The sequence below is a fragment of the Prunus dulcis genome, chromosome 1 (assembly GCF_902201215.1).
Source record: "Prunus dulcis chromosome 1, ALMONDv2, whole genome shotgun sequence".
Taxonomy (NCBI): domain Eukaryota; kingdom Viridiplantae; phylum Streptophyta; class Magnoliopsida; order Rosales; family Rosaceae; genus Prunus; species Prunus dulcis.
Window position 1 is genome coordinate 6,555,515 of NC_047650.1, and position 22,523 is coordinate 6,578,037.

Below are 22,523 nucleotides of genomic sequence, written 5' to 3' on the forward strand. Positions count from 1 at the left end.
TCCTCGGGTTGAAGGTTCGTAAGCAAGAATATTGTAACGATATATATTATTATATTTAACAACTATGTTTTGTACCTGTGCATGATTTTCTAGTCTCCCTCTTTTCAATTTTGAATGTTTGGACCCATTGACTTGCTGCATGCAGCAACAATTTATGCACCTGCAAGGTGTTGTTTTCATTTCTTTTTCTAAGTTCAAACTGTATCAAACTTGACGCTTGAGTTATAAAAGTACACTTCAATAATTGAGGCTTCGTAGAGTATACAAAGTTTGACTTTTTCCTCTTGCTCTTTCTTTGAATTTTAATAAACTCTGTATATAACAGTATAAATCAAATGTATAACCTCGATTGTAAGTTTTAACCGCTCGAGTTACAAAGTTTCTTGTAAAAAATTTCAAAACTTGATGAATATGTGAAAGGAAGAAAAAAAAAAAAAATACCCTACTAGCTTCCAGTTTAATAATATTTCTTTCTTCAATATTAAAAAATGTTCCGAGATCGAATCGGTATTCCTCTCCCTCTCATGTCCAGCCTGAATACAGCATATCTATTGGTAATATAATATCATTAAAAATACAGAATAAGGAGGTGGAGCTGAATCCGGTGAAATCCAAGGGGAATGGTCGACGCCTGATTTTATAAGCAGCACATCTTTCTTATGGTATTATATTATTATTCAAATTGCGTCCTATTATTAGTCGTGATTTTCAGGGCTTTGACTGTATCAATTTTTTATGTGAGCCAAATCACACGTTATCTTATATATATATATAATGCAAAAGACAAATAATAGTGAAACATTCAAAATATCAAAAAATATCTTTGGTTAATATAAATATTAAGAATTGAAATTATTAATTAAATGAGAATAATATGGTAAATTCATATATTTTCATATTAAAAATTAAAATTGAAAAAAAAATCAGTTAATGATTCTATTTTTATAGAACACAACTATTCATTATTTTTCTAATTCAAAAATAAATTAAAATTTTCAATTTCGCGTGCAAAGAGACTAGTCTATTATTATAAATTATATTATAAAGTTTTTATCTTTACATTACATCTGGCTTTTTTGACTTTTTTGTTTAATATTTTAATCTACATAAGACCCTAGGACCTTGGATCTTCGATCTGAGAGTCCGCACTTGCAATTTGACAATGTCACGGGAGCATCTTTATGGGGAAATAAAAAAAGGGCTTTTCGACTGAGAATTGTTGTCATTACCATAATGTAGTATAAATGCTTAATCAAAAGATACCAAATTTATCATCTATAAGATTTTGCATAGCAGCAAGCAAGTGGTATAAATGCTTTCAAAACTAGGTGTGGCAAATTCGGTTGTGTTTGCATCATGTCATTTAATGTTAGTGTCAAAAATTAGTTAATATTAATCCAACTTATTTATGTATTGTGCCAAATGACTCATCACTAACTCAACTCGTTTATAAATGTGTCATGTTGGGGGTTGATTTGTGTATGTTTTGGAGTTCGAGTTGCTATGACAATTTTTTTTAAACTCTATTTATTTATACAACTGACAAACTAAACTACTTTAAGTTATTCTAATCTTCGTGAAATGAGATTTAAGTTTGAGTGCAAGAGGAGGTCACATTGCTATGTCCAACTAACCTAAACTATATATATTGTAAATACAACACCAATTAAATGTGTTCAGCGTGTCAAATTTGAGGTATTAAATTTGATACTATCTCATACCCGTTTACTATTTATGTTTATCTATTTGTGTCAAACAACAACTAAATCTAAACCCATTAACTCTCCTATTAGTAGCCCAAAGTAGCCTGAGCTTAGACTCTCATATTAGTGCATGACACGTGTGATACTCTTTTCTGTCGTGGAGTTTGTCCTATATAATTTTCTTAAGCAGATTTTAATGAGGCATGTATTTGTGTCATTTTTTAATTTATGAATGAAATTTTCTTCTGAAAAAAACCCACTAACTTTGTACCGATTTCAAATCTAGTTGTCGTATTAAAAATTTTCAACCGTATTTAAAAGCTTTAGTGATTTACCAATTTAAAGTGGAAAAAGATTAGCCGGACTGGGGACTGGAATCATCTTTTGCTCGCACCACTAATTGAACCAAAAGTGAATAATGAAAACCAATGAACCAACCCCCAGCCAATCATTTGGCAATTGCCATAATTGCAACTTAATAGCTAGGTAGAGCAATGGGCACCGCAGCTTGCACCTACCCAGCCGTGAACAACATTCAAAACCTCAATAATACAAACCTTCGATGCACTGCTCCTCTAAAGTGCTTTAAACACTTTGATTTTTAATAACGGTTTCTATCAGTGTGGTATAGTTTAGTTGGTTGAATTCTTCAATATTCATATCAATATTCACAAATATGAATATAGATTCGAAATTTTTAGACACCCAATAAATATTTGTGTAAATCCCCTTTCTCAATTACTTGTAAATAAATTTCTTTTAAAAAAATAATTCTAGAATTGTACTTCCTACATAAATTCTCCCAAATGAACATTTATTAAGCTAATTTGAAATTTAACTGAACAATACCCAAAATCTTAAGTTTAATTTTCCCATCTTTCAATACCGCTGTTATTAAAGTATTAAAAAAAGGCTTGACAACAAGTTAGAAGTTGCAGGCTATACAAACCTACAACTTACAACCTTCAACCAGATTCGTCATGGATATTAAAAGTGTGTGTGCGTTTTTGTCTCTTTAAGCCCCACAAAAGGCCAAACTTTGCCTACGATACGCATTTTTGAATCTTTATACTCGTATATTTTTTTCCAAAAAAAAAATTATAAGAATTTTTAATTTATTTTTACGAGGGATGGGGAGGGGAATGGAATTTAATGGCTTTGATTCGTGCATGCCTTTAAACCGAGGGATTCTTGTGAATGGGATGCCCTCCACGTATTGGAACAGAGCAGACTTTTGGGTCTCTTTCAATGAGCCCTGCAATTTGATTGGCCAGCAAGATATCGCCCAGAACCTGGAAAAAATTTGTCGCGAGTCAGTTGGATTTCAATACCCAGTTCTATTTCCCGGATTCGTCACACCATGTCGGCATATTAGAGTAACTTCCCCCATTTGTCTTTAGTCATGATAAGGGTGGAACTAGATGAATAGTGGTTGTCTTTGCAAATAGTATTTTGTGTTCACATCCATTACCATGGCTGAGGGCAATTACTATTTATTTTTTTGTTTTTTCCCCCTATTTTTTAATGAAAATAATTAATTTGGGTAATATTTTCAGATAAGATTTCCGGGTTCCTACGTGTCAAGACTATTCATAATCAGATAAAATTTCCGGATAAGATTTTTGGATTCAAATTTCGGATGAATTTCAAAATTCAAATTTCAGATAAATTTTTGGGTTCAAATTTCGAATGTTCAAATTTCAGATAAATTTGGGTTCAAATTTCGGATGAATTTCAAAATTCAAATTTCATACAAATTAGGGTTCAAATTTCGGATGAATTTCAAATTTCAGATAAGATTTTCATCCAATAAAATCAAGCCACGTGGCATGTCTATCTTGCCAAAATTTTCTATAAAACCAGAGGCTCAGCTCATACCTCTCACACCACATCTTTCTATATTTTCATTTCTCAGAGTTTAGAATTCATACTTCATTCATTCTCAATGGAAGAATTTAGGAGATGCTTGGAGAGGCAAGAGCGAGAAACAAATGAGAGAAACCGTAGAGCAGATGAAATCAATGAGTTGCAGAGACAAGTCGATGAGCAAGTTCTCATAGCAGTGGTTTTGCAAGATGAAGAGAACCAAGGTCGCCGCCGTGGTTCACAAGTCGGCCGCCGCTGGAATGTGAAAAGACATAGGCATTCTCGGGGTAAGAATCTTTTGGAAGATTATTTTATCCCAACTTCTTTGTACTCTGATGTTGATTTTCGAAGGTGATTTAGAATGCAACCTCATTTGTTCAATAAAGTCATGCATGATATTTGCAATTATGATGCATACTTTGTTCAAAAGTGTGATGCTACTGGGGTTTTGGGGCTTCTTCCGGAGCAAAAGCTTACAGCTGTTATACGAATGTTGGCGTATGGAGCATCTGCTGATCAGGTGGATGAGATTGCCCGGATGGGGAAGTCCACTACGTTGGAGGCTTTGGTAAGATTTTGTCAAGCTGTTGAAACTCTGTACACTAGGGACTACCTGCGTAGACCTACTCCCAGGGACCTCCAACGGCTTCTACAAAAAGCCGAAGCTCGAGGATTCCCATGAATGATTGGTAGCATCGACTGCATGCACTGACAGTGGAAGAATTGCCCAATAGCCTGGCAAAGTGATTATGGAAATAGAAAAGGCCAAAAAAGTATCATCCTTGAAGCCGTTGCTGGCTTCGACACATGGGTTTGGCATGCCTTCTTTGGAGTTGCAGGATCCCAAAATGACCTCAACGTGCTGGGTCAATCCCCGGTCTTCAACGATGTATTGAGAGGCCAAGGCCCCAATGTCACCTATCAAGTCAACAATACAGTATACCAGACGGGGTATTATCTAGCTGACGGCATCTACCCGAGGTGGACCACTTTTGTCAAATCCATTCCGAATCCCCGATCCCAGAAGCAAAAATTATTTGCTACCTATCAAGAGGGATACATGAAAAGATGTCGAAAGGTGTTTTGGCATCCTTCAAGCTCGGTGGTTGATTATTCGAGGTGCGGCCCGTATGTTTGATGAGGAGATCCTCATAAGCATTATGATGACTTGCATCATCCTCCATAATATGATTGTGGAGGATGAGTACGATTATGATGCTTTAGAGGTCTACGAACCGGATCCAATGAACACGGCCTTGACACGGATTTATGAAAGGCCCATGGGGCCAAGTGGAGAACCGTTTGAGCCGGAACCGTTGGTGAGGGATGGTCATTTGATGACCCGAATGATAGATCGATATACAGAGATGCAATCTTCATATATTCATGAAATGCGTCAAGTTCACTTGATGGAGCATCTATGGGCGGTGAAAGGCAATGAAGATGAATGATGAAGCATAGATGCTTTGGTTATGTTTTATTTAGGTTGTGTTGTATTTTTATTTATTATGGTTTGGTTGTGGTTGGTTATTATTATTGTGCCTTGTTTGTACTTTTTTTTATTTTTATTATGTTTTGTTTGAAGTATGGAATAGGTTGAATAAAAAGGTAATTTATTGAATGCTTTGTTTATTAAATAACGAAATGTAATACAAGTCATTACGAATTACTACTACTAAAATAAAATACATGAATTACAACAACTTTAATAGAAAACATGAAAAATACAAATACATAAAAGGTATGCTAACTAATTTAATGGTTTCCATCATTTAACCAATCCGTGTTGCTAGGCCCATCATCCCGAAAAAGTCTTCTTCTCATAACATCCCTTCGTTCTAGCTTCCAAAATTGTTTTGTTTCAGGGGACATATGACTTGTATCCATCGACATGGTTTCCCGATCCGTCTTGTCCATATCTTTTTTGCTAAATACTCCCTTTCTCGTGCATACTCAGCTTGAAGGGCCAACTCGTTATCTTGGCGTTTTTGCTCCATTTCTATTCTTATGTCGTTTTGCCTTGCAATTTCCTCCAAAAATTGTGAATTATGATTGCTTGAATTACCCGCTTTCTTTGCCTTCGCGGCCTTTCGGCCAATGTGCCTCGGCTCCTTTTCGATGAGTGAGTCTTGACTCATAGGAGAATCGAGAGGTGAATCCGATGTCATTGAATCACGGAGTGGTGTCTCGTTTAACACAATGGCGGGACCCGTCGGAATAATTATGAAGCGTTTGCAATATTTCACCACCTCCCAACATTCATGATGGTTGAAACTTTTTTTGCCACCCTCGGTTGCACCGAATCACATTTGTGCTTGAATCATTTATTTAACAAAAAAATAGAAATGCAATAAATATTTAAAATATATTGGATATGCAAGTAACAAAAATAATAATAATGAAAATGCAATTAACCTTACAAATAAATTAGAAGTGCAAGAAAATTAAGAAACAAGTGGAAATGCAAGAAATATTAACAAAATATTGAAAATGCAAGAAATATTAACAAAATATTGAAAATGCAAGAAATATTAACAAAATATTTAAATTGCAAGAAATATTAACAACATATTGAAAATGCAAGCAATATTAACAAAATATATATATTATGAGATTAAACTTAATAAAACAAAAATTATAAAATACTTACCTCGTTAGTACGATTTTCCCCACTTTTATAGTTGTCCATCGCTTTTGCTAGGGCAGCTCTCCATTTTTCCAACTCTTTATTGAGAATTTTTCACCTACTGGATAATGCCATCTCCGTACGAGTAGACCCTGGAATTTTTTCACAAAATTCGGCATGAATTTTTTTCCACATATGAAAAAAATTTCATCTCATTGCCGGACACGGGACAATGACAAATTTGGAGCCAAGCCTCACACAAGGAAACATATTGGAATATTAACAACATATTGAAAATGCAAGCAATATTAACAAAATATATATATTAGGAGATTAAACTTAATAAAACAAAAATTATAAAATACTTACCTCGTTAGTACGATTTTCCCCGCTTCTATAGTTGTCCATCGCTTTTGCTAGGGCAGCTCTTCATTTTTCCAACTCTTTATTGAGAATTTTCCACCTACTGGATAATGCCATCTCCGTACGAGTAGACCCCGGAATTTTTTCACAAAATTCGGCATGAATTTTTTTCCACATATGAAAAAATTTCATCTCATTGCCGGACACGGGACAATGACAAATTTGGAGCCAAGCCTCACACAAGGAAACATCTTTCATGGTGCTCCAAGCCCTTCCAGTTTCAATAGAAGAAGCCATAAAAATATGAAATCAAAATACTAGATGAAAAAGAGGAAAATGTTGAGTAAAGAGTGAATAATAGTAGAAGTATAATGAAATGTATGAGGATTGGTGTTGAAAGTGAAGGGTATTAATAGGTATTTATAGAAGAAAAAAAAATCTGAATTTTTTAGAATTTTTAAAAAAAATTTACGATTTTTTTCATATTTTTATTACCCAAAAAAGCCTCAGCCGTAGGATGGATTCGGAGATGCTGATCGGAGGGCTGGGGAGGCGACACGTGGCAACTTCCCATTGGAGCTGGCGTCGCGCTGACGTCAGTGCGTGCTGGTTCAAAATTTTTTTACTGTTGGCGCGTGCATTGCACACGCCAACAGTAAAAAAAATTTGAACCGCGCTAGCTGACATCAGCGTGACGCGAGGGCTGACGTCAGCGACCGTGGACTGGAGCTCGGGCTCGTCTCGCCTTCGGGCTGGCCCGAGTTGGTGGGTCCCACACCCCCCCGGGTTTGGGCTACACGGTGGAACGCCATTTTTTTTTTCCCCTCGCCTCGGGCTGGGCCCTTCCGCTAGAATGGCTCTTATACAATGTTGTTACGCACAATGATTAAGAAAATGCTAATCCTAACTTGAAAGAATTAATCAGTCGTAATTCAAATAATTTAATATAAACCCGACTTGTTCAAATTATGTAAAAACTTAAAAAAAGACTCTGAGATCAGGATCATCTCAAGCTTTTGCATGTGCCTCCGCTTTTACAAGTCCTATAATCAACGAGGTTTAGTCTAGTGAAAAATGACATTGACTTACAGACCAGTGATTTCATGTTTAAATCCCAATAGTATTTTGATAGTGTGTGTGTGTGAGAGAAACCACTCACCCCTTGTAGTTTATACTACCACTTGTATTCCAAAAAAAAATCAATACAAATATTATACCAAAAAATAAGAACAACTACAAAGAGTATTTTTTTTTTCAATGCAAAACATACACATTTTTATCGTGGCACAATTGAATATTTATATATGTCAATGAGAGTTGGTAAGAATCGTTCTTTTCACTATCAAGGCCTAGGTTCGGGTCCCATCGTCGACAATCCCTCTTAGTAGGTAATCTGTAAAAACAAAAAAATAGGCTAAAATTCCCTCTGTAAGTCCTCAAAGAGGCCTTAGTATGCCCTGACACTGAGATGGAGTATCCCCTCCCCTAAACTTATTCTCATAAAAAAATTATACATAATATATAATACGCATAACATGTTTTCTTTCCCAAAAAAAAAAAAGAAAAAAAAAGGGCACAATACAGACGAGGGCATCTACTACTAGTTTATAATTAACACGTATTCCCCACTAAGAAAAAGACAGGATAGAGCATGTTGTTTTAGAAAGCGCAACATCAAAAAACATATCATTGTTGTTGAAAATTTATCCACTCATTTTAGTTTATGATTATTTCAGGAATGTTATCTACCTTTCGTCTTTTCTTTTCCTTTTATTTATTTAGGGGTTGTTTGGTTCGCTGAATCAACTTGGTAGGAATGAAAATAAGAAAATAGACTTTCTATTGTTTCCATGTTTGGTTTATGAAGTATTAGGAATGCAAATTTATTGGTTTTTCAATAATATCCTTTACTTTTATATTCAAACTTATTAATAAAAATTGATATTTGAAAATTAAATAGGGGTAATTTAGTCTAAAAAAGGGGATTAAATGTTTTTCTAAGTGGAGGGAAAAAAATTTCCAAAGACAGCCAATGCTACTTCAGTGCTAGAGTGCTTTAATGGGTGTGAATACACGGGACATAAAATGAATGGAAAATACAAGAGGGAATGTAACTAGCATTTTCCGTATTTGTTTTTACCATGGAAGGAAGGAAGGGAGGAAGGGAGGAAGGGAGGAAGGGAGGAAGGGGAAGGAGAAGGTGATATTATTGGGGTGTTGATTAACCATGGTTAAGCCCAAAATATGTTCGTGTTAGGTGGGTTTGACCAGTCTGGTTTGGTAGGCGTTTGGTTCAGTCACACCCTCACACGCACGCCCCATTTCATCTTCCCCCAACACAATTATAAGCCCCCCCTTCCCTCCCTCTCCCTTCAGAAAACTTCTCTCTCTTTCTTCCTCTCTCTTCAACTACCCCAACCACCACACCACACATTTCCCTCTTGAATTTTCCCCACTACAGTTCGCTACAGTCTCTACAGCTCTTACGGTGACCCTTCGGCCACCGGAATCCGGCTACTCTCCCCTACACACTATCTTTTCCCGCCACCGGATTCCGGGACACACCGCCGCCTCCTTGGAACCACCACCTTCTGTGCTCAGATGGATTCCTCCTCCAGCTCCATGAAAATCTCGCCATTGGATCTGATGGCGGCGATCATCAAGGGCAAAATGGACCCCAGCAACGCCTCCGCCGACTTATCCGGCGCCCAGGTCACCTCCGTCATGCTCGAGAACCGCGAGTTCGTCATGATCTTGACCACCTCCATTGCTGTCCTAATCGGCTGCGTCGTCGTTTTGATTTGGCGGCGATCGTCGGCCCCTCCGAAGCCGCGAGTCATTCAGCCTCCCGCGCCCGTGATCGTGACGTCTGAGCCGGAGGTCGACGACGGGACCAAGAAGGTCACCATCTTCTTCGGCACCCAGACCGGTACCGCCGAAGGCTTCGCGAAGGTCTGGTTTTACATCAGAACACTTCAATTTCAATCAATATCTTTGCTTTGTTAGCTCGTTTCATGGCTTGGTTTTACTTGTTGGATGTTGGTGTTTATTTTTGTCTCAACGTTTGGTTTGATTCAAAATGCAGGCTTTGGCCGAGGAAGGAAAAGCTCGATACGAGAAGGTCACATTCAAAGTTGTTGATTTGGTATGCTTGCTTTTCATTTTAGTTTATGGTTTTTTTTTGCTATGTTGCAATTGGTTTATTTATTTATTTATTAAATATATTTGGGATGATGAATTGGATGGTGTTGTTTACATGGTAGGACGATTATGCTGCTGATGACGAAGCATATGAGGAGAAATTGAAGAAGGAAAGCTTGGCATTTTTCTTCTTGGCCACGTAAGTTTAAAATTCAACTAGAAACTTTTTATTGAAAAAAGTTGATTGATTTATTGATTTTTTAATTTTTTGGTTTCATATATAACATGTTTGATTGGTGGTGGATGCAGATATGGCGATGGTGAGCCAACCGATAATGCTGCCAGGTTTTACAAGTGGTTTACGGAGGTAAATTTTGTTTTTGGAAATTTCGTTAATATATTTTTTCTGGTATTGTTATTATGGTGCGCCATAATTTAGATCGAAATCTGAATTATTATTATTATTTATTATATTTTTTTAATGTGCGAATTGTGATGATGGTTATAGGGTAATGAGAGAGGAGAGTGGCTTCAGACGCTTCATTACGGAGTGTTCGGCCTTGGAAACAGGCAGTATGAGCATTTCAACAAGGTTTGGAATGAACTTTAGTTTACAAGTAAATTATTTTTTCATGTCACTCTAGCTTTTGGAGCTTGACTTTTACTTATAAATTCTCTGGTTTCCTGTTGGATCGTGTTTGATTTGTATATAATTTTTCCTGTTGTTAATCAGGTTGCTGTGGTTGTTGATGATGTCCTCACTGAGCAGGGTATGCACCATCTTTCTTTTATTTTTTGTTGACTTTTTTCCTTTCTGATGGAAGTCATGTTGGAGTGGGACCTTGTGGATTTTGAGATGATTCACGTTGCCAGGATGTTACTTTAGCTAACAAAAATGTTACCATTTTCAGGTGCGAAGCGACTTGTTCCAGTGGGTCTCGGAGATGATGATCAATGCATTGAGGATGACTTCAGTGCATGGTACTGAGAAGTTTGATAGCCATTTGAGTTAATAGCTTGAGAGAATAACCATTCATCAGTTATTTCTTAAATTCTCATACATTTCTACATTGACTGATGCTCTTCTAGGCGAGAGTCTGTTTGGCCTGAGTTGGATCAGTTGCTTCGAGATGAGGATGATGCAATGACACCAATTTCTACCCCTTACACTGCTGCTGTGTTGGAGTATCGAGTTGTAATTGAAGATTCTGCAGATGCATCAGTAGAGAATAAGAGCTGGAATAATGCAAATGGTCATGCTGTCATTGATGCTCAACATCCATGCAGGTGAGGGAAAAAAAACCTATTTAAGGTTCGAAGATTGCAGCTTGTTCTGTACTTTTCCCATAAATGTTATTTGACATTTCTTTTTGCTGCATGAAGAGCTAATGTGGCTGTGAGGAAGGAACTTCATACTCCTGCATCTGACCGTTCTTGCACCCATCTCGAATTTGATATTGCTGGCACTGGACTTACGTAAGTTGCTTTGCCAAGGAAATTGTTTTCATTGTCTTCTGAGAATGGAAGCTCTCTTACGTTTTAAAAGAAAGTGGAAAGTAAAATGACCACATGGTGCTTAATACATTCTTGTCTCGTTTTTCTTTCTCAGATACGAGACTGGGGATCATGTTGGTGTCTACTGTGAGAATCTTCCTGAAATTGTGGAAGAGGCGCTAAGCTTGTTGGGCTTGTCGCCAGAAACATATTTCTCGATACACACTGATAAGGAGGATGGCACACCACTTAGTGGAAGCTCCTTGGCACCTCCTTTCCCACCGTGCACACTAAGAACAGCACTAACTCGATATGCTGATCTTTTAAGTTCTCCCAAAAAGGTTTGCTTTTACCCCCAATTATTTCCTTTTTAGTGTTGGTTGGTTCACATTTTTCTGATGAAAACTTATGCGACTTTGGGTCCTTGGTTTTTTTCCAGTCTGCCTTACTCGCTTTAGCAGCTCATGCATCTGACCCAACTGAAGCAGACCGATTAAGACATCTTGCATCACCTGCTGGAAAGGTAGTAAAATCTGTACTAAGTACCTTGTGTTAATATTACTTCACTAATATCTTATTCTTAGATGTTTGTCAGTGTGTTGAACTTTTTCTTGTAAATGTGTGCAGGATGAATATGCACAATGGGTGGTTGCAAGTCAGAGAAGCCTTCTTGAGGTCATGGCTGAATATATATCAGCCAAGCCCCCACTTGGTGTCTTCTTTGCAGCAGTCGCCCCACGATTGCAGCCCAGATACTATTCAATCTCATCATCCCCAAGGTAAATGTTTTTTTCTTTTTCCTTAAACTGGAAATTGAGTTCATAAATCATAAGAGTTTTACTAGGCAAATGCTATAAGATATATAGTGGCCTTTTTTATCTCTCTTTCTGTAGTTATATTTTTGTCTCATGTCCTATTTAACATATTTGTGACCACTGACCATGTACTTTTTACAAATATATTCAACAGGATGGCGTCTTCTAGGATTCACGTAACCTGTGCATTAGTTTATGAGAAGACACCAACAGGAAGGATTCACAAAGGAGTGTGTTCAACCTGGATGAAGGTAATTTACATGTTTTCTGTTTGCAATCTTGTTGGTCAAGAAGAGCGTAACAATTTGTTTACTGATACATATTGTGCTAAAAAATAGTGAATGATGTTTTCCTGTCTATTAATAAACTACTATAAATGCTATTGATTTTAAATATCAGCACAATTTTATAGTGAATGGAGCTTTCTTGTGTTTCTTATAATTTTGAACTGATGTAAATTCTTTTTTTCTTTAATCCCTTTGCAGAATTCTGTGCCTTTGGAGAAGAGCGATGATCCTAGTTGGGCACCCATTTTTGTTCGGCAGTCAAACTTCAGACTTCCTACTGACACTAAAGTACCCATTATCATGATTGGTCCTGGGACTGGATTGGCTCCTTTCAGGGGTTTCCTGCAGGTATTTATTGGATGATTTGATTTTCATTCATTTTGCACTCTTTATAAGTCTCAATATCCTAGAAGACTATAAGTAATTATGGATTTACTCTTTCAGGAAAGATTAGCTCTTATAGAAGCTGGAGCGGAACTGGGACCTTCCACATTGTTCTTTGGATGTAGAAATAGTAAAACGGTAAGTGTGCCCTAGGAAAAATCTATTATGGTTGTGGTGGGTGACTCTTGGTGCATGCTGTGTTGCTTTGCTTGTGTAATGTAATTGTGGTATTTGATAATTGATATACTCATAACATTGCAGGATTACATTTACGAAGATGAGCTGAACAACTTCTTAGAAACTGGTGCACTTTCTGAGCTAGTGGTTGCATTCTCACGCCAGGGACCCACCAAGGAATATGTGCAGCATAAAATGACGCAGAAGGTTTGGCGCCTTCTCTCATCGACTACTGACCTTCAGTCCTGACATTATTTTTGGTTAATTTGAGAAATTAACGACATGTTTTGGTTTGTGTTCAGGCCTCAGACATCTGGAACATGCTATCTCAGGGAGCTTATATTTATGTTTGTGGTGATGCTAAGGGCATGGCCAGGGATGTCCACCGGACTCTTCACACAATAGTGCAGGAGCAGGTATGTGAATAAGCCTGGATATTAGAATTATTAATTTGATAAATGTGGTTGCAATTGTCACCTACCAGTTATGAAGGTGAAATCTTGTGATTACAAAGAAAAAATAAGGTAGAAAAGATAAAAATGAAATCTGTGGATGCAGGACTGCTATTTCATGCAGTGCCTGGAACTCTTTAACTTGCCGGGATTGTAATTTCACAAGTGCGGTGAAATCTGCTGGATCATGTAAACTAAAGTTGGGTGATTTTGAATTTCAGGGATCTCTGGACAGCTCCAAAGCCGAGAGCATGGTGAAAAATCTGCAAATGAGTGGCAGGTATCTGCGTGATGTGTGGTAATAGTTTCTCTATGCAGCCTTTCACCTTGAGAAAGAAGGGAAGTTACAGCTATACCCCTATAAAATATTTATGTGCCGAGGCTAAGTTCGGTTAAACAAGGATGCTCATTTCGGATGCCTCAGAAGGAAAATTGCTGGTGTTGTGATTATAGCAGTTGGTTCTGCGATTCTTTTTACCCTACCCATATGAAGGATTTTTTGGTTCGTGTAATTTATTTATATACATATTATATATATAATAATTAGGAATTAGTTTATGAGCTCTTAATTTTCCTTGTAATGTATGAACCTACAAGAAGGTTCAAATGACAGACAAATGTGGTTTCTTTCCCATCTGTAATTGTGCTAGATGGATCAATGTAGTTGAAGTTTGGTATCTCAAGTGACAAGTACCATGTTTTAATCTCCTTTATTCAGCTGCTATTGCTGCTACCAGTTGTCAAATTAACCCCACAATTGGTTGGGGGCAAATATGGACATAGATATGGAAATGTAGACTACTGTGAAAAAGGAGACAAAAAAAGAACCAACTTTAATCTAGTTAGTATAGTAAACATTTCAATGGGAATTCAGATTCTTACTCCTTAATCCAATTCTTCTTCAATTAAATTCATCATGATTAATAAAAATGCTTATAATTATGTCTATTTATCCTCAATTTCTCCAAATCCGATTACGGATTAGTAAACATACCATTATAATTGTGTGTATTTGTCCTCATGTCTTGAGAACATAAAGTATTATTGGACGAAAAATAAGTGGGGGTGAAAGATTCAAACTTAAAACTTCTTCCCGAACACCAACCCAAATTGAAAAGTCTAAATTAGTAAAGTTTTTTTTTCAACCTAACTCGAAACCGACATGGAATTAAAACGTTGAGTAATTAACAAGCATTCATAAGCGCCACCATATATATATAAACAAAGTCAAATGATTTTAAAACACGACTAACCAAATTGACATAGTCACATAGCCGAGCAAAGCTTGAACACATCAATTGATAGGTTTGGTAAGAAATAAGAAGTTGCCCCAGACAATAAATAAATAAATAAATGAGAACTCAGTGTTAAAGTTATAGTTCTCAAACTAACGAGCTATTAATTTAATGATACTTCTCTTTTTAAATAAACGCAACAAATACATAACGAGATTTTAGTTCAGTTTTAATAAGTACCACTGACAATCAACGATCACTAATTTAAGAACTAAAAGAAAAAACAAATCTCAGATAGCTGCTGATGCATTATAATTTATACTTCCACACAATCTGCCAACGTCTAAGAAATGATCTCGTTATATTAAAAAACAATTTGATCTCAATAATTTGGCTTGCTTCGGCTTTGTCATCTTCTTTCAGATCAAGTTATTTCCAAGCAAACAAACTTTAAAGTCTCTTCCGGCCAAATTTTTTAAAAGAACTGTAAACTTCTCTACGTCTGAAATGAGCTGTCCAAATCTTTAACTATAATGAAAAATGAATGCAATACCTAAAATGCAGGAAGTTTGGACAAATTACTTAATGAGCATATGATTCAGACGAACTAGCTCTTGGACTAGAGTAGATTTCATGTTTGACTCACATGAATAACGATGATCATATATATTTGTAACGAGTTGATAAATTTTGGTGTAATTTTGTTATTGATGTATTGGCATATTATAAAAGTATATTGTAATATCCTATTGTTTGTATTAAAAAAATCATAAAATTCAGGCTGCCAAAATTGTTATTATAAAAAACAGAAAAGTTTAGCAGTTTGAACGACTAAAGCAACTAAATAAAAGCAAACCCTGGCCCAGATGTGGTGTTGACAGTTTCCCACCCTTGCTGATTTTTTTCTTTGAACAAACAAGAACATAAATTGAAGGGGGGGTTAGGTAAGCAAGAATCTCAACCACAAAGTACTTCACCTTTTAGTCTTTACCTGCAAGTATATCTTACCACCACCAAAAGAAAAAAAAAAAATCAGCAAATTCAGGTACCACATAAGTAGTGACGCTTATCAATTGTCATTTTTACGTGGACAATGTACATGAGGGTATCTTTGCATTGCAGTTAGCTTTAGCATAAGTTTCAGGGTGACAGGGTGGTAATGTTTGATTTATACGAGGGTTGTTAAAATATGAATATGGTTTGAATGTATTAGGTTGAGTTTTATTCTTCTTCATAAGGAGGTATATATAGGAGTTTACATGAGGGTCTTACAAGGAATTAGATACAGTAAAGAATTAGGAAAGTATCTCATAATTATACAATGATTTAGCACTTATATAAAAAATAGGAAAGTAAATCCCTTAATTAATCAAGGAAGTAAATCTCCTTGATTAATTAGGAGACTTAAGTCAACACTCCTCCTCAAGTTGATGCATATATGTCACTAATGCCCAACTTGGTAAGTGAGTCATGAAATACTCTTCCACAAACAGCTTTGGTTAAGATATCTGCCAGTTGATATTCTGATTTTAAGAATGGTAGGCTGATAATCTTTTTCTCAATTTTTTCTTTGATAAAATGTCTATTCACCTCAACATGTTTGGTTCGATCATGTTGAATTGGATTATGGGTAATATCGATAGCTGACTTGTTGTCACAATGCAACTCCATTGGCTTTTTTGGCTTGAAGCCCAATTCTATCAAGAGTCTTCTGATCCACAATAATTCATAAACTCCGTGAGTCATTCCTCGATACTTTGCTTCTGCACTAGACCGAGAAACCACATTTTGCTTTTCACTCCGCCAAGTGACTAGGTTACCTCCCACAAATGTAAAGTAACCTGAAGTATAGCGTCTATCTATAATGAAACCAGCCCAATCAGCATCTGTGTGTCCAACAACTTCAAGATCTCCATTTTTTGAGAACATTAATCCTTTCTCAAGGGTTGACTTTAAGTATCTTAAGATCTGATCAACTGCATTCCTATGAGAAACACAGGGCGAATGCAGAAATTGACTAACCACACTCACAGCATATGCAATATCTGGTCTTGGAAGACGTATGAAAAGTAGAACATTTGGTGGTGGTGATAGAAGCATGAGTCTGGGTAGTCAGGTCAGCAGGATTGACCGCATGCTTCTGTGAGTTTGCAATAAAATGGAGAATCGTATAGGTTCCTGATATCACAGTGGAAGGAAGATGTGATATGAGTAGGTGAGGAAGGTGATGTGAGAAATTTGATGTAGGAATTGGATTTAAGAGGTATGTGTATAAGATTTGAGGGTATGTGTTTAGGGATTTGGATTTGGGGACAAATATGAGGAATTTGATTTAGGGTTTTGGATTTGAATATGAGAAATTTGAGATAAGGGTTTAGAGATAAAACAACTTCTCTTCACTCCCCATAGAGATAAAACAACTTCTCTTCACTCCCCATCTCCTCCTGAAGAGAAGGGGTCATCAGAGTAAAGAGATATGCAGTATCTTCATGGGAATACGTCAAGGTAATGGGGATACGTCAATAAACATATCATTTTCACTCCCCCCTTGAAGAGGAGGGGAGAAGAGCACTTAAATTTCAAGAAGAAGGCAAGCACAGATCACAAGAGAACTAGGCTCTGATACCATGCTAAAATATGAATATGGTTTGAATGTATTAGGTTGAGTTTTATTCTTCTCCATAAGGAGGTATATATAGGAGTTTACATAAGGGTCTTACAAAGAATTAGATACAGTAAAGAATTAGGAAAATATCTCCTAATTGTACAATGATTTATCACTTATATAAAAAACTAGGAAAGTAAATTCCTTAATTAATCAAGAAAGTAAATCTCCTTGATTAATTAGGAGACTCACTTCCTTGATTAATTAGGAGACTCACGTCAACAGGTGCATGGGTGGTTGTTAGCTGTTGACAAGATGCGATGGGATGTGAGGCCGATCTTTCATTAACAGTTACAACCACTCATAAACCGGGAATCATTTCTCTGATAGAAATTGGAGCAGAGAGTGGACATAGATTGTGACATTTTATTTTTCTCATGTTTGTTGGGTCCTCAGTCTGACGTTTCTATGAGATCAACCTGTAATTTTTCGTGGTTGAGAACTCAAGGGCATTCAATCATGAGCACCAAAGTCAAGAAACACTAAATACAATAGGAAGGGCAGATGAGTGTTAAACTCTTGAGTTTTGAGAGCAAGTTGAGTGTTAAACTCTTGAGTTTTGAGAGCAAGTTGAAGTGATGAATGAGGATGATGCTTTAAAATTTAAAGTTTAAAGTGTTTGGTGTAAAAGGGGCTGGCCGACATGTATGCAAGTCCCACTCATATGAACAACTAAATACTGCCCATATACATAGAAACCAACTAAATACTTCCCATTCATCCAATTCATGACTTTAAAAAAAAAACTGTTGAAACTAAAATTAATGGGCTCTATTGGTCCACGGAAAAGATTTGATGGGAAATCAATCTCCATTTATATTTTTATGGGATGAGAAAAAGAAGATTTATTTCCCACTTATGTTTGGTAATACTGAAAAAGTAGCTACAAAAAAATATTTTATTTCCTTTTTCATATTTGATTTGTGCAAGAATTGTAAACCTTTGATAATGATTTGTTAAGAGTTCCTAGAACTTGTCATTTAGTTTTTGTGTGTTTAGGGGTTAATTCCCCCCATTTAAAAAAAGAAAAAAAAGAATTGGAAACAAACTTTATTTAGTTTTTCAATTGTACCTATAAATTATCAATGCAAAGTAAACTGTGGTTGGATAAAATTGTCATTCTAAATTGTTAATGTAGACATGTATACATTTTTAAAAAAAACATATATACATGGCCTTCATAAAGGGGATCCCATTTCATTGTTTGTTTATTGAATTTTGCTTGTGTCATGGATTTGAGCAGATTAGCGAAAGAGTGATTGAATTTATGCTTGATCTACATTAAGAGCAAAATGATGATTATTTATCGCTTTCTTTCTTGCCTTCTCTAATCCAGAAGAATTGGATTTGCATTTGCATCAGTCATGTTACCATAATGGTGGCCTAGGTTCGAACAAGAACAAAGTACTGACAAAAAGTACCATTAGAGTAGAAGATAAATGAATCACATATGGGCAGCTACAACAGAAATCAAATATTTATGTGAAGAGAAAATTGTATACAAAAATACTAGAAAAATCTCACAAATCCAGGCTTCTTAGACATTCTCTAGATTGCAGGCTACATGGGTTAGTTAGGCGGTCCTAACTGCATACAATTGTAAAATTGTTGTAATAAAATAAGTTCATACATACAGTTAACAAAACCAAAAATGAAGATCCTGCAAAACTTCGTCATATCTCCAAAATAAAGAGAGTAAATTATGCCATCTACAGAAATGCTACAATGAACATCCAAATGATGAAATGCTTCAAATTTGGTGCAGTGAATAACTAAAAAGGTTCCATTTCAAATCATGGTTTTGTAACATGAAAACAGAATGATTCTTGTACAGCGACAAACTGGAGCTCATTTAAGTTTAGAAAACCATTTATCAGCTAGGGCCCTTTTAAATGACACGGGCATGTCAATTGAACATCCAACGATATCTACCTCTACACACAATACAAATACATCCTAACCACTCCAGGTTAAAATAAAAAAGCAACAGAAGTAGAGAAAAACTGATTACTGAACTTCTTTTTTGTTCAAGAGTTTCTAGTACTTGCGTTTCGTTCCGTCCATTAGCAAGACTACTGCTCCAAAGTCCACATCTCAGTCCTGTAACTGTTCAGCTTCTTCAATTTCTTCATCCTCTGGCACCCCACGAAGATAGAGAACATTGTTGCATCTGCAGAGGGAAAGATGAAAAGACTTTTTAACTCATTGGAAAACGAATTATGTGGAAGGTTGATGTAAAAATATCCATAGCTTCAGGGAGGAAACAGATTGTATTGACTAGAGGAAAATTTAGAACTTGAATAATCTACTATGTTCAACTGTTTGTTACCAAACTCACTAGTAAAATTCTATCTGGTAAAAAGGGAGACTAGAATTCTTCCATAAGACAGAATATATTAGTTCGAGTATTACATCCTTCAAGGAGTAGTTCTTATGTATCCTATATTTAGTTCATTTGCAGCTATACATTACACAGCCATATCACAGGCTAAAAAGTAAACACAAGGCATGCAAAATGCGAGAGCACCAAGGAATTGACTAATAGCACTTCAACATCCATAAATTTTAGGCTTCTATAGTACCAGACCATAAAAGTGGCGCCTGCCACATATTACTGTTTTAGCAGAAGAAAATGCTACATACTATTGCACCTTTTGAGGACTATGGTTAACTCCGATGTATATCTATGGTCCTCAACCTTCCTTGCTCTTATTAAATTCACATTGTTCCTTTGCATTATCTATGTTCATCCTATGGGTTCAACTTTCTTCATCAAGGGTGTTGAGAATTATCTCAATATACCTTTCCTTATCTTGGCTTACATCTACAATTCACACCTCTAAATTTGACCAGCAGGGTATAAGAAAACAAAGCACACTTGCTCACAAAGATGACTTCAATACAGTCTGTATAATATGCAAAGCAGAGGTACACGATGGGTAAAAATGGCACTGGGCATTAAGTACTATGTTGTACATGAAGAGGGTTGGAGCAGGGAGAGAGGGAGGTTCATATGCCTACTAATACTACCTGTTCAATGCAGACATGAATCACGATAAACTAGACAACCTCTAATACATTGTTGACCACACCGAACAGAAACTTCAAATCCACTTATGTCATATATGGTCTCTATAAATTATACTACTTGAGATATATGCTTTTCCTAGAATTTTAATTTTATTCTCGATGGTAAAAAACTAGAAGAAAATGAACAGTAAGAAAAATACAAGGCACATTCAAACATTAGATTTCTAGGGAAGAACACAGTTAAGAAGGTCAAAGAATTAAACTGAGCTCACCTGATCAATATCTCTCCAAGATTCCCAGTGGATTGTCCATCGATATATTCTTCAGTGTTTGCCAACTATGCATAAGATTTCATATTATTAAACATTGCTACCAGCTTCAGATTTCTAGTCTCACATAGAAAGAAAGGGGAAAAAAGAAGCAAAAAGAATACGCATTTAAAATGTGTAAACAAAAAGAGTTGAAATTTTAAGGAGTACCTGCAAGTTCATATAGGAATCTACTGAGACAAGAAAACCTGAAAGAATGCATTATCAAACAGAATTAGAAATAATCAAGCACATGCTAAATAGAGTTAAATTGCATGAGGAAGCGAAAGAAAACTATGCCACAATGATAAAATACTTTTCCAGAAAACGTAAGCAGTATACCTTTGTACTCCATTCCCCATTTAAGTTTCACGATGACAGTCTTTCCAGTCAGATTGTTCAAGAAAGGTTTTGGGTTAACTGGTATTGTCTGCATTTTACAAAACAACAAAAGTATCAAGATCCAGAGCATGACATTATGTTCAACAACTGAATTTAAATATAAAAGGACAAAAAACATATTTTGTACAGCTTAATGTTCAGATTATTAATCAACTGCACTAATCAAATACGTGGCAAGATCCTATTGCAACAAAAATTCTTGTGCTTTTTTTTTTCTTTCCCTAGTTCAACATTGTTCTACGCTTGTAAGAAGCGACCATATTTATAATCTCCCATTAAAAACCAAAACATCATACAATTAATACAAATACACATACTTCCATGTTTCCCACATACCATTTAGCTAGCAGCTCAGAATCCTGGCAAACCACATGTTATACTAGAAAACCCAAAATTATCCCAGATAATAAATCTCTAAAGGAGCAATATTTGGTTGCAAAGAACCACCTTCCAAAAATCTTGCATTAAGCATCTAAAAACTCTCAAAGAAATCCTATAATTTTAGAGACTGGAAAATTTTGAAACCATTTTGATAAAGACCAGAAAAATATTCCCAGTACAACATACATAATAATTTACGAATACGAATATGCGAGGGAGAAACATATCTACAAAAGAAATTACTCACAGCCATTGGCGAGAGAGGCAGAGACGAGAGCTTCAGTGGAGCAGAGGAGAAAGAGGGTTTTAGGGTTTTTACAATTTGAGCTAGGAATTTCTTTCTTTCTTTCTAGGAGTCGATGTGTAGGGCACGTGGGTTTTTTTAAAGGGTAAACTAGTGAAATGCACATGGACTTGTACTTAATTTTTAATTGACCCTCCTTATCCTTTTTTTGTTTTTAATTTTATTTTATAGAAATCAATTAAATGATTTTTTTTTTTTTAACGCCAATGTCCCCCTGTCGTTTAAACCTCCAACTCCCACCCAACAAATTTTTTTTTCCTTGAACCTTGCAGACTCATAATTTGAGTCCACAACTTTACTAAATTGTTTAAGAATTATTAACCCATAATTTTTTTTTATTGCTAATTTTTCTTGACATTATTTTTGTTTCAACATTCGTGATTTAATTTTGTGAACATTTTAACTTAAAAAAATTAAAATTCCAAAGCATAATAGAATATCACTTAAAAATAAAAACAAGTAGAACCCAGCTTTTGCAATAATAAAAAAATCACCCAGCTTTTTTCAACCGTTGGATTCCAACATCTTTCTCTCATGAAGCTGCCATGTGTTGTGCAAAAGGGCTGCTGGCTAGACAGCTTTGCTGTCATGCGGGGCCCACCTATTTTTCCTCTTCACATGGGTTGCGAAACAAAGCTTTGGGCTATACACAAATTACTAGTCCAGGCAAAACTTGGACTGGAATTCCACCTCAAATTTCCACCCCCAAAAATACATGGGTTGGAGAAGAATTTTGGGCTCAAAACTGAAAATTTAGGTTTGCACCCCAATGGTTGGAGATGGTCTTAGAACCCATAACCCAGCCCACAACCCATCCCCCCTACATGCATAACCCAAGCCTCATTACCTTTCCGTCTCCCCCATCATCCTCATCCTCTCCCTCCCTTCCT

At 36.1% G+C, this 22,523-nt stretch overlaps 2 protein-coding genes across 2 annotated transcripts; one reads left to right on the forward strand and one right to left on the reverse strand.

The window, feature by feature from the left end:
• The first annotated feature begins 8,894 nt into the window (after positions 1–8,894).
• On the forward strand, positions 8,895–14,012 carry LOC117634483 (NADPH--cytochrome P450 reductase 2). Its single transcript, XM_034368619.1, has 18 exons — positions 8,895–9,510; positions 9,644–9,703; positions 9,822–9,898; positions 10,009–10,066; positions 10,208–10,291; positions 10,433–10,469; positions 10,611–10,680; positions 10,789–10,986; positions 11,083–11,175; positions 11,309–11,534; positions 11,633–11,716; positions 11,821–11,972; positions 12,163–12,259; positions 12,494–12,643; positions 12,740–12,817; positions 12,941–13,063; positions 13,159–13,272; positions 13,530–14,012. Exons 1-18 carry the CDS (start codon positions 9,160–9,162, stop codon positions 13,608–13,610), a joined length of 2,133 nt encoding a protein of 710 aa, XP_034224510.1. The 5' UTR covers positions 8,895–9,159; the 3' UTR covers positions 13,611–14,012.
• Positions 14,013–18,963: 4,951 nt separating this feature from the next.
• LOC117613881 (probable small nuclear ribonucleoprotein F) lies at positions 18,964–21,706 on the reverse strand. Its single transcript, XM_034342490.1, has 5 exons — positions 21,577–21,706; positions 20,889–20,976; positions 20,718–20,755; positions 20,511–20,575; positions 18,964–19,378 (listed from the first exon to the last, which is right to left on the reverse strand). Exons 1-5 carry the CDS (start codon positions 21,580–21,582, stop codon positions 19,303–19,305), a joined length of 273 nt encoding a protein of 90 aa, XP_034198381.1. The 5' UTR covers positions 21,583–21,706; the 3' UTR covers positions 18,964–19,302.
• Positions 21,707–22,523: the final 817 nt, after the last annotated feature.

Coding starts and splice junctions, on each gene's coding strand:
- LOC117634483 (XM_034368619.1), top strand. CDS start 9,160: ATGGATTCCTCCTCCAGCTCCATGAAAATCTCGCCATTGGATCTGATG. Junction 10,470..10,610: donor TGATGTCCTCACTGAGCAGG/GTATGCACCATC, acceptor TACCATTTTCAG/GTGCGAAGCGACTTGTTCCA. Junction 13,064..13,158: donor AGCATAAAATGACGCAGAAG/GTTTGGCGCCTT, acceptor GTTTGTGTTCAG/GCCTCAGACATCTGGAACAT.
- LOC117613881 (XM_034342490.1), bottom strand. Junction 20,756..20,888: donor ATGGGGAATGGAGTACAAAG/GTATACTGCTTA, acceptor GCATTCTTTCAG/GTTTTCTTGTCTCAGTAGAT. Junction 19,379..20,510: donor CTTGGAGAGATATTGATCAG/GTGAGCTCAGTT, acceptor TTCCCTCTGCAG/ATGCAACAATGTTCTCTATC.